Here is a 12,363-nt window from a genome sequence, read left to right as displayed (position 1 = left end):
AATCCAGCATACCTTGTTTTCTTACTTTTCTGGTATCCTAAGGTTGTCTTTATATTCCAAAGTGAGCCCCATAATTGATTCCCCCATGGGATTGTAGGCCTCTGGAAAGCAAGGTCTACCATATTGGTCTTTGGTATCTCTCATGTTGCTGTTGGACAAATAGAATCCTTAGAATGTAGAACTTAGAACCCCCTCTTTTTTCCAGACAGGGAAAATGAAGCCTAGAAAGATAACATGGGTCGCCCATCTTTTCTATATCAGATTAAAATATCTCTTCATCTTTAAGACCTTCTTTCTCTTTTTATATTGATGATTCCATCTTCTTTCCATTTATTCTCCTCTCTCTAGAGACAAAGTATGTAAGAATCTTATAGGATTCACAAATTTCAAGTTTTTTTTTTTTTTTTTAGTAGTCAACCAAAGAGCATTTATTAAGCACTTACTATGTGTCTAACACTGTTCTAAATACTGGAGATACAAAGAAAAAAAAATAAACAGCCCTTGTGCTCATAGATCTTATATTCTATCAAGGGAGAAAATGTATATAAATGTAAGGGTATGCAAGATAAATATATAATAAATAAATACAAGGAAATTGGTATAGTGAGGAACAACAGCTAGAGGAACCAGTTACAGGAAGTTACCTTTGAGCTGAGCTTTGAAAGAAGGATTAGGAACTCTTAAGAGGTGAGAGAAGGAAGGCATTTCAGACACAGGTAATTCCTACGGAGATGGAAGATAGAATGAGGAACAGTAAAAAGGCCAATTTTGCTGGACAAGAGTATTTTCTGGGAGTAATGTATAATGATATTAGAAAAATAGGGTGGAGCCAGGTTGAGTAGGCTGTAAATCCAAATGGAATCACAGAGAAGCCCAGTGACTTATGCAAGTTTCCATAGGTACTAAATGGTCAAGGTGAGATTTGAACCAGAGTTCTCTGATTGCAAATTCACTGTTCTTTCCATTATTTTACACAAAATAAAAATGTATGTTGCATTAAAATAAAATATATCAATGAAAAAGAAAGAACATATTATGTACTAGGGCAGTTGGTAGGCAATGCCGGCTGCAGCGCTCAAAGAGACAGCTGCTGTTCTTGCTGCTCTCCTCTATTCCAATGAGAAATGGCTGCCATAGAATTTTGTCAATTACTTAATCAACTGAGAGGCTGTGAGTATATTGTTTAGCCACCAGATGGCACCCCAGCTACCAATATGGAGCCTATTCCTCTTGGGTCAGGGCTCTTGCCCTCTTGGTCAGCCAGTGACAGGTTCAGTAGCTTTTTAGAAAGTATGGCATAGAATCAGAGGAGCGCTGGTTTAACAAGTTCTCTGAAAATGCCTTACACAATTTTACATTTTATCTGCATAAATCATGTATCCCATCACTTTCTTAAGTCTAGACAAACAATGGAACAAAAAAAAAAATTCCAACACTAATTTGTATAGTATTTATCATTTTTTGAAAGTTTAACCATTGTAGACACATCCAGTAGGTGCCAGCACAACCTTGGCTTGAATATATTCAAATTTAACAATGAAAAAGGCAAAATTTCCTCTAGTCATATAACTCAAGGCCCCCAATTCAATGGTCTAGTTTCATACCCTCAAGCACAATCACCCAAATTTCTAAGATTCAGTGATTCACTGTTGATGGTCGGGTGGTTTATTAACACCATCAGAAAGCTTAAGAAACTCTAACAAGTAAAATAAACTTTAACCAGGAAGCTTCAATGACCCTGAATCTTGTAGTTGTTTCTTCTGCTTACTCCCTTCTCCATCTACTGCTCCCTTTCCAAGCTTTCTAAGGGAAAAGGAAATTAAAGGAATGAGCAGGCTCAAAAGTACTGGTAACTTCTTCAGCAAGTGTCCTAAGGAAGCAACAGGGAAAGAAACCATGGACTGGAATTCTGCTTGATTTCGTCGATGACAGCTACAAGTATCACCCATATCTTGACTTGGTCACTCTCCATGGAGCCTGGCTACCACGAGTCCATTTCCATCTGGTCCATACCAGATGGCCACCCAAGGACTGCCCAGCCTCCATAAATGGCTCCATAAAGAAATCTCATTTCATGCTTAATATTTTCCTCTTAGTCACAAAGCCATCATGCCTTTCCTCCCTGCTACAGAAACTGTGCAAATTCCAAATGCCTCCTTCCTTTTCTTCCTTTTTTACAATCTTAAAAAAAAAGAAAAGTCTGGATAGAAGTTTCTCCAAGGGCAAAAGAAATGGAAACCTAAGAACTATGAGAAATGTATGCCTGCACACATTTCCTAGCTTATTTGAATCTCTCTATAATCCCCTTTTTTTAGCCTCATCCTCCCAGGTGGTCTTGGAACTGAATTACACCAAGGTTTGTTAGGATGCCAAAAATATTATTTATAGGGGGGATAATTATGTAGTTGTTGCCACAAAAATTGGAAAAAAATATGATTCTGTTTCACAGATTTTCAAAGGGAATATTTTAAGGGGAATAAGAAAAACCATAAAAGTGTTTATACAAAATTTAAATATTCATATTTTGTACTTCGTATCCTCCCACCAGCTCCAATTACACACTTGAGTCTTCCATAACTGGTTATCTTACAAAAAGCCAGCACAATTAGGGAGGGGTGGTCAGGACCCCACTACCATTTGACTGCTAACATTTTGAATTGTATGTCCCATAAGAACATCATATTCAATAGGGGAACCATTTCCAGTTGTCTTGATCTATATCTTGCCACCGGACCCAGATGACTCCAGAGGAGAAAGTGAGGCTGGTGACTTTACACAGCCTTCCCTCATTTAAATCCAATTCATTTGAAAGTCATGGTATCACCTTCCTGGTGTCATGGTCCTCTTTGAGAATGAAGGACAATAAACAAAAACAATGTATTCAATATGTCCAATACAGAATACATTATATATATGCATATATATTATATATATATATATATATATATATATTTTCAAAATCATCACTAATTTCTCAACTTCTGCCCTCCCAAGTTTACAAGCTCTAATTCATCTTTTACTCTTCATTCTCCTTCCCACAGACAGTTGGTTCCCATCTTTTTTCATTCTTGCCTCTACACTCTACATCCATCCACTGCTCTCTATTTACATTGCCACTACTCTTGAAAAGGTTGCCTTTGTGAGAGCCATCACAGTGTAGGGAATAGGGATCATCAAGTTTTCAAGCTCTGCCTCCAACCCATACAGGCTTCATGGCCCTTCCTCTTTGGGGGTCTCCAGCAGCCCTGCAAAACACAGTTTTGACAGCTTCAGCTAGGTGACTTACCTCTTCTTCAGTGAGAATTTATTCATGTAAACATGTGTACATACATATATGTGTATGCATTATACACATACACAACACAAACATACATGTGTTTGTGCATATATATGCATATTTGTAGACTTATGCCCATTATGAAAAAGTATGTTATTACATATAATTATATAATTAAATCTTCTTTAGTACACTTTTCCATTTGTATTTTGATATGACTATTTTTCACTCAATAGAATAAGCATGTTTCACTATAACCAATTTGTAAAGCAGTTTGTGTTCATTGAATTTTATTCATCCTTGTCTTTGACTATAAAATCAGAAATATAGAAAGACATATTTGGGGAAATATGACTCATATATGTAATTCAATCATACTTAAGACCGAAAATATCTTTTTCATTTCCATGTTCAGTTTGTTTTATATGTGCATACATATATGTATATATGCACATAAATGTAATGCATAAGTAGAGACATGCTACACACATGAACACTTGTGAAGGCAGAATCAATTCCTCCAAAGAGGGGAAAACAATAGCAACAGAAACAGTAGTTAAACATTTAGCCTATCTACAGATCCAAAAAGAGGAGGCAAATTCATACAGAAACATTTGCTATTTCACAACAATCAGTAAATAAGCATTTATTAAATAACTGCTGTCTGCTAGACACTCTGGTAAGCTGTAGTGACACCAAAAACAGTTCCTGCCCTCCAGGAGCCCATAATCTGATGGGGGAGACAACATTCCAATAACTGTATGAAAGCAATATATACATATGTATATATGCCCATACACATATACATACATACAAAGGCAGGTGTATTCATATAGACATACACATACACACAGACACATGTATACACATACTTATACACACATATGTATACACATATATGCATACATATAAGTATATTTATGTATATATACAGACATGCATATACATGCTCATCTATACAATTTTGCATATATACACATACACATACACATACACATACACATACACATACACATACACAAATATATACAGGTGCCCACAAATTTACACATAAGTTCATCTATCCAAGCATTTATAAATATATGTGCATACCTGTTTACATACACACACACACACACACACATACAACATCTGCATATATGTGTGATAATCAAAAGAGGACAGGCTCTAAAATTTAGGGGGATGAAGCATAGGGATTTTATTGGTGACTTGAAGGAAGTCAGAGAAGTCAGGAGGCAGAGATGAGAAAGGAGAACCTGCCCCGTATGGAGCCATAATAGGACTTTACTGTTTTTTTTTAATCGTATGTCATAAAGGCCCTATAGCATATCTAAGTTTCCAACAAATCTATTGTTTTCAGCAGAGAAGCAAGTATTTAAGTAAATACTTTGATTTCTCTCTTTTTTAAAAAATTTAATCACACTGCTTTATAATCAGTTTCTCAGACTGTCACAGCAATCCTCAATAGACTTAGTTGACGTTTTAATTTTTCTTTATCCCATTAGTCAGGAAGTTGCTTTAAAAATGGGAGAAACCAAATGACTGTCTGCTTTTCCTTCTAAACAGCTGCCAAGTTCTCTTGAATCTTTGAAGCAGATATAATTAAAAATCCACCCCCAGAGGTGACCACATTTATTTGGTGGGGCAATTGGTCCCTGCAGTGTGTATTATTTTTATACAATGTATGGCCATTTTAGATTATTATTGACCTGTTTTCTATCCCATGAGCTAAGTTATCTAAACTCCTTTATTACATTCATTTGTCATATGAAAAGCCTATAACTTGAGAGAGGAAGAAGCTATAAAAGCTTTTTAGAAAATATTTTATATTACAACAGACATAAAGAAAAGTTAAACTTTCATTTTCAATGCAGCACTATTCTTCCTGTGTTGCTAGGACATTGTGATCTCAAGCATTATGTTTCATCAGAGCAAAATGAAGGCTCATCCTAAGAGATATGGTTCATAAGTAAAGTATGCATGCCAACATCTTATGAACTTAGACATCTCTTCCTTGAACATAAAAGAGTGAAACCTATTAAGTTTTACTGTAGGATTGGGGTAAGGAGAGGCCTTGAGTAAAGAGACTCCTATTCTTCACTCTATCATCTATTTTGACCTTCATATGAAACCAAGGCATAATTTGGATAATATGTATATACATATATCTGTAAGATTTTATTTGTTTTTTTTCTTTTTTGGTTTGTTGGTTGGTGGGTTGGTTGGACTTTTGTCTTAATTAGTTTAAGGGAAACCTGATGGGGAAACATAATCAAAGAAGACTAGCACCTGTCCTAAAACTAGTCATCTTGGACAGTTGTTGGAACCCACCTGGTGTGTGTGTGAAAAGCAGGATTCATATTTAGGTGGTCCTGACTCCATGGCCAGATCTCTATGAGGCAATGTTCCCTCTCCAGCTTGAGTTTGAGAGAGAGAGAGAGAGAGAGAGAGAGAGAGAGAGAGAGAGAGAGAGGGAGGGAAGGAGGGAGGGAGAGAGAGAGAAACACCAAGTCTTTGATTTGTTCTCAATTTTGTGCTCCCTTTTTTAGACGGTTGCCAGATACTCTTTGATTGTTGGAGAAGAAGCAATTAAAAATCACCCCCAGAGGTGACCACATTTGTGTGGTTGGTTTACTAAGCAAAGACTTGATAAAAGAGATTTTCTTCAAGAAATTGTGTGTGTGGGTGTGGGTGTGAGTGTGGGTGTGTGTGGGTGTGTGGTATGTTATTAAACAAGGAACTTCTTTCCTACTATCTTATTATATTTAAACCTGGATGTGTTTTTTTTTTTTAATTAGGGAAAAGGGCAAAAGGGGGGAAACTGTCTTCAGGGTCAAGAGGCTTGTTTCAAGAATGATGTATATTTAATCATGCTGGATCATGTCAGTCATTTCTAGAGATTATTATGTCACTTCTTATAGTTTCATAATGAGAACTTCTCTTTGTTTTCTTTTGCTTCTGACAGTTACCCTGCTGTCTGTGAATTCTTACAGCACAACAACTTGTTATCTATACTCCGAGCCCATGAAGCCCAAGATGCGGGGTAAGTAATTTCTGGAACTTTAAATGATGCCTTTTGGCCCTTCTTCCCTTCTTTTAGGGCTGGGGGATAAGAGGAGGGGATGTGGATTTGGAGCACTGTAAATAGTGTTAGACATTTTTGAAGTGGTTAGCTTTGCCGAACAGTTTATTGCTGTTATAAATGACAGCACTTTGGAAGAGTGGGGGAGGGGTGCTTTGAGAAATAGAGGTCTTCCCAAAAGTCTTAGTGCACTTTAATGTTTTAATAGCTTAAAACCACACCAAGACTTTTGGGACACTCTTTTAGGACATATAGGTGATGTAAAAGCAAAAGCTGTCAGTAGCAATTGAAAGTATCCCTTGAGTACTATTTATAGTATAATAACAATTGTTATAATTTTTGTATTATTTTATATAATGTATTTATATAATTTATATATGTGTGATATATAAATTATATAATTATTTATAGAACTTTTAAAGTTTACAAAATGCTTCCCATACTCCCTTTCTCATTTGACTCTCACAGCAATGCTGTGAGGTAAGTGCCACAACTCTTATTACTCCCCCAAATAGGGAAACTGAGGCCCAGTGAAAAATTAAATGAATTGTTCAGGATCACCCAGATAATTACTGTCTGATGTGACCTTCAAATCCAGGCCTTGATGACTCAAGTGCTCTATCCACTATGCCTCACTGTCTCCCAAACTGGACTATTTAATCTTCCTGCCCTGCCCCACCTTCGTATCTACACATTCCATTCTTCTCTTGCCAGGAAGAGACACTGCTCTTGTACCCCATATCCACTCCTATTTTTTAAGGCCCAGCTTATGTGCCTTTTCCTAAATGATGCCATAGCTACAAGTGATTCTTCCTTCTTAGAGTTTCTCTGAGTGAATATAACAGGAAAACTTGTATTCCCTGTCTATGTATACAAATATATACATAGATATACATATAATATACCATATATATTTATATGCACAAGAATATACCTTCCTGTGTAGATGGACATGCATATGTATATATACATACATTCACATATACACACATGTTATCATGTATACATATACATATATACATATGTATATGTATACATATACATATATACATATGCTAATAAGCATCTTGAGAACAGGAAGAGGGCTGTTTTTCATCTTTGTGTATTTATTATTTTGTACATGGTAAGCACTTAATAAATATTATTTATTATATACTTTACTTTTTATATTTATGTGTATTAAATTATATAATCATATAAAATTTATATATTGTTACATATAAAATTTATAAAATATATGATCATGAAAATTACTTTATATATTTAATATTTGTTATATGTAATATGTATTATATATTTATTATAATATAATATATTATATTTGTTTCCCTTGCACTTAGCTCAATACTTTGCACATAGTACACTCAATAAATGCTGTATTTATTCCTTTTTTCAATTAAATGCAAAGATACAAAACCATATGTCCCAACTAAAGTACATCTTTACATATAGAATTGCACAAATCAACCACACAAACCATGTTAAATATTTAAGTAACTGGCATGACTCAGAAGTCTGAGAACCTTCATGGTAATGGTATCAGTCCCTCTGCTGGTGCCAGGAAACTGGGCAACATCAGAAATCTGTTGAAAACTGAAAGTTTGGGCACCTTCCCCCATCAGGTTTGACAGAGAGGAGAAGAGTGAGGGAGTTACCTTGTAATTAGAAGAGGGATGCCCTCCAGTGCATTTTTATCAAGGAAGTATTTAAATGGCCCCTCTCAAATGCTTGAGTGCCTCCCCAAGCTCCCTACTTTTGCCTTGGTGGAATGGTAATATAGTGGTTTAAGACAGCCTGACATCTGTGATCAATCAGTCAACAAGCACTTATTAAATATTTATTATGAGCCAGGCACTGTGGTAAGTTGTTATGGGGACTTGGGAGAACCACAGAGACAAAAAGGAAATGCCCCCTGCTCTCCGGGAGTTCGATCAAATCACATTCCAAGTTCTATTCACAATCAGGTTGCTTCCTTCAATTAAATATTGGACTCTTTCTGTGTACTAGATGAAGGAAAGAACACATGTCTTCCTGCATATACACTCAACCTTTTATTTCCCTAAAGAATTAGTTTTGTTTTCTGAGCTCTGATTCTGAATTCTTTCTTAGTGGACCACACCATTCTGTCCAAGAAAATTCATCACCTAGAGAGCATATATTCTGAACACATCGCTTCACTAAAAGAAAGTACCAGTGATTTGGCCATGGCAGAGGCCATGTGGACACGAGCAGGTCCCTCCCTACTACACCTATCACTAGCCCTTGACTTAGAATCTAAGCAAACAAACTAAAAGCTTCTATTGGGAAAAAAAAAGACATAAACACCCAAGGATCTCGCTAATTAGAGGTGCATTTGGGATGCCCAGAATATCCAACAAAAGCCCAAGGCCTGCATACTTTTTAGAAGCTGTGAGTCTGGCAGAAAACCTGAGTGAAATCAGTCTGATTATTGTGCCTAGGCCTTCACATGTCTGAAATCATCCTGTCTATATGGAGGAGTTTGTCAGATCTGGTCTTTTCCATTGCACAAGTATTTTTGAGTGCCACTAAGAGTGAAATTGAGCATTTGATTCAGTGGGGTTACTGAAATAGATTTGAACAATCTTTCAAACCAGTTATTTACTATCCTCCGGACACAGCCTGTTTATAAAATCATGGGCCTAAAATTGAGGGCCTAGCTCACACAATTTGCTCATTCCCACAGACAAGACAAATGGTTTTTAGAGATTCCCAAAGCACTAGAAAGATTTTCTTCTTGGAGATATCCTGAAATTACATTGTATCCTATCTCACAAGGTTCTATATTTTTGCTAGGTAATTCAACACAATTAAGAACAGTTTGCCTGCCAAAAATAGCTAGCAGGAGACACCTAAGGGGAACTAACATTTTGTTTTCAGGGCAGTGCTTTGCAATAAATTTTCTAGATTGATATTCTGAAAAGCTGTTTGCTAAAAGTAGCTAAATACTCAGTGGAAGAAAGCCAAGATCTACCACTTCTTTTGATTATTTGGGAAATAAATGCTATATTATGCATTATTCTTGCCTTCAGAAAAATAAAATAGTAAGTCAATCATTGATGTATTTTCAAAGACACCTAATTTCCAATTACATTACTGATTGATTAAATATTATCTTTCTAGGAGAATCATCTTTGACCCACAAAAGCCAGAAGGAATAAGAAATGGATGGATATGAGTTAAAAATCTAAACATCTGAATTCTTAAACTTGGCTAGATGTTCTTTTGAAGGCAAATTGCTATTCAGGGAAAAATTGTTTATGGACAAAGCCATCTCAGTAGTGTATCTGTAAATCTGGAGAATAGTCGTCTTGGACATTAATGATCTGGCTTGATATTGCAATATCAACAATATCTGTGCCTTTCTGAAAATATTATATAAGAAACCTTGCTATACAAAATGTGTCCTGTGCCGTTTAAAATATAGAATTCATATGAGGATTCTTTCCTAGATTCTGCCAATGGTTGTGGGAACTTGGGAAAAAAATTATCAACACAAGTGCCATCCTTAAGTAAAATTCTTGAAATAGATTATAGTTTTTCAGTAAATGTACCTTAAAGAGAAATTGTCATGTTATGGGATATAAATTGCCCTTACTTGCCTAACAGAATTTGATTCCCTTTCTGCTATCCATTATCAAACCTATAATTTTGTATTGTCTATTTTTTTTAAGTACAGCCTTGTTTCTAACTTAAAATTTGTTTTATTTATTTTCAGGTATCGCATGTATAGGAAAAGCCAAACAACAGGCTTCCCTTCTCTAATTACAATCTTTTCAGCACCAAACTATCTAGATGTGTATAATAACAAAGGTAAGTCACCTGGATCCCTCTTCAATCTTTGGGGAGTATGTGCTCCATTTAACTTTAGTCCTTGCTTTTTAAAGGGTGTGTCAGGCTAACATATCCTTGAATTGTGTTGCATCATAGAGTCTTTGGTTTACCCTGTTTTATTTTTCAGTCACTTAATTACTCATTACCCGGGACATTTCATAGGACTCTGAAGTTACAGATTGCATGTCAATTTAGATGCATTGCTACAGGGAACTTCTTTACTGTGAGTTCCCTGGAACAATGAATTCAAAGTTTTGTTTTAAAAAAACAGTCATTTTTCTTTCCTTTATTTTCCAGTAGTATTTATTTATTCAATATGTATAATTATATTTAGAATATACATACTTACATACACGTGTATAGTACAATATATGTATATCTATATATATATGTTATTATTTCAGTTATATATGTGTGTATTATTGTCATTTCATTATGAACATATTTATACATATATATATAGTTATTTCAGTATATATAACTGATATATATTTTAGTTATTTCAGTTATATATATATGTGTGTGTATGTATAACATATATATGTATACATGTTATTGTTATTTCAGTTATCATCATCATTATTATTGTCCATAACACTGTACTAGGTATCTCACGTTTTCCAAATAAATGTGAGATCCAATATCCATGCTTTTTAAGTAAACAAGACTTTAGCCACTAAACACAAGTATTTTAGAAATTCAAAAGAGAGGAAGATGACATTAGGCTGAAATCACCAGAGGAGGCCTTGTAAATGATGTGGAACTGGAGTAGGACTTTAAAGAAAAAGTATGATTTAAATACATTTCCTTGAATAAAAAGATAAGGAGCCAGCTTCACTGAAGGTTAGAATCAAAACTGAGCATGCTACGTTCATGGGCTCGGAAAAGCCAAACTGCATAGATTTGGATGGGGAAGCAATGGGAGACAAATCTATGTAGAAGAATGGATCCAGACTACAGAGAGCTTTTAGCATCAAAATGAAGGGTCGGACCACTTATCCAGAGAGAAATGGAAGTTTTATTGGAGGATTTTGAATAGGGAAAGAACAGGTTTTGTTTTTCTTTATAAGATGGTCGTAGGTAGGATGGATTGAACTTGAAATGGTTTGGAGACAAGGAGACAGTAGTCTATGCATGAAGATGGCCTAAATGAGAATAGTAGCAGTGTAAAGAAAGTGATTAAGAGATCCTTCGAGGGAGGAATAAGTAAAACATGGTCACTCATAGGATACAGGGAATGCAGGAGGAGGAAAGAGTCAAAGGTACTGCAGAAATGTTACCCTAAGTGAGTGAGGAAATAATGTGACTGACAGAAATAGGGAAGATGCAGGATTAGGGGATGGAGAGGGAAGGATTGGTTTGGACAGGAATAAATCAAGTTCAACTTTGTAGGTCATAAGTAATTACAAGTGGGTCACCAATCTCTTTTTTTTCCTACTTTTAAAAATAGAGACTCCTAAGTCTACAATAGCTTTCTTACATGCTGTTTAGAATTAGAGTCATGAACTGATGTAATCTTTTTTAACTTTCTCCACACCCATTTCACATCTTCTTATATATTACTTCTTGCTATTATTATAAGTTTTGTCAGCCTTTATAATAAAAAGTAGAAATCCAGGTATTGTTTTTCTTATTTAATTGAGAAAGAATAAAGGTACAAAAAAGCAAGTTGGCTGGCTGGTTTTTAACAAAGTTAGGGTCTTCCTAATGTCACCCCAATAAACCCAGTTGATATCTAAAGGTCCTTTTCAATTTTTTGATTCTGCATTTCACCAAAGTACTATATGAGAAAGAACATTTTTGTTACTTTTTAAAATCACCATCAAAGTTTTTATAACACTATCATAAGTGTCATAATAAAGCATTTTACAAGGGCGAAATGTCCTTTCAGTAGGTACTTTTACCCCCAAAGCACTACAGTTGTTTTAAAATAAGAAAAAAATTGGTTTAAAAATGGATTTTTCTCTTCATCCAGTAAGATCCAATGACTATATGCTAAGCCGAGTTTAGACACAGCCTGGTTAGTTGATGTAATTGTGAGGAAAGATGAGGTATCAGGTCTTGTTCTGCACTTTGAGGATCTGTGGTTCTGGCATTATGTTTTCCTGCCATGTAGGGGAAAATGACTTCTCTAAGGAAGGGAATAGAAGCA

General features: G+C 35.3%; 1 protein-coding gene across 2 annotated transcripts in view; it reads left to right on the top strand.

Moving 5' to 3' along the window:
- The window catches only part of PPP3CA (protein phosphatase 3 catalytic subunit alpha), a 396,094-nt gene that overhangs the window by 329,183 nt on the left and 54,548 nt on the right, over window positions 1-12,363 (top strand). For both annotated transcript variants that reach the window (XM_036762610.1, XM_036762611.1), the window contains exons 7-8: window positions 6,243-6,320; window positions 10,096-10,190. In XM_036762610.1, coding sequence (XP_036618505.1) covers window positions 6,243-6,320; window positions 10,096-10,190 — 173 coding nt within the window. The remainder of the gene's footprint in view (window positions 1-6,242; window positions 6,321-10,095; window positions 10,191-12,363) is intronic.

This window comes from Trichosurus vulpecula, chromosome 6 (genome assembly GCF_011100635.1).
Source record: "Trichosurus vulpecula isolate mTriVul1 chromosome 6, mTriVul1.pri, whole genome shotgun sequence".
Lineage (NCBI taxonomy): Eukaryota > Metazoa > Chordata > Mammalia > Diprotodontia > Phalangeridae > Trichosurus > Trichosurus vulpecula.
The sequence above is the reverse complement of the archived record's forward strand: the minus strand, read 5'-3'. Positions and strand labels throughout refer to the sequence as shown.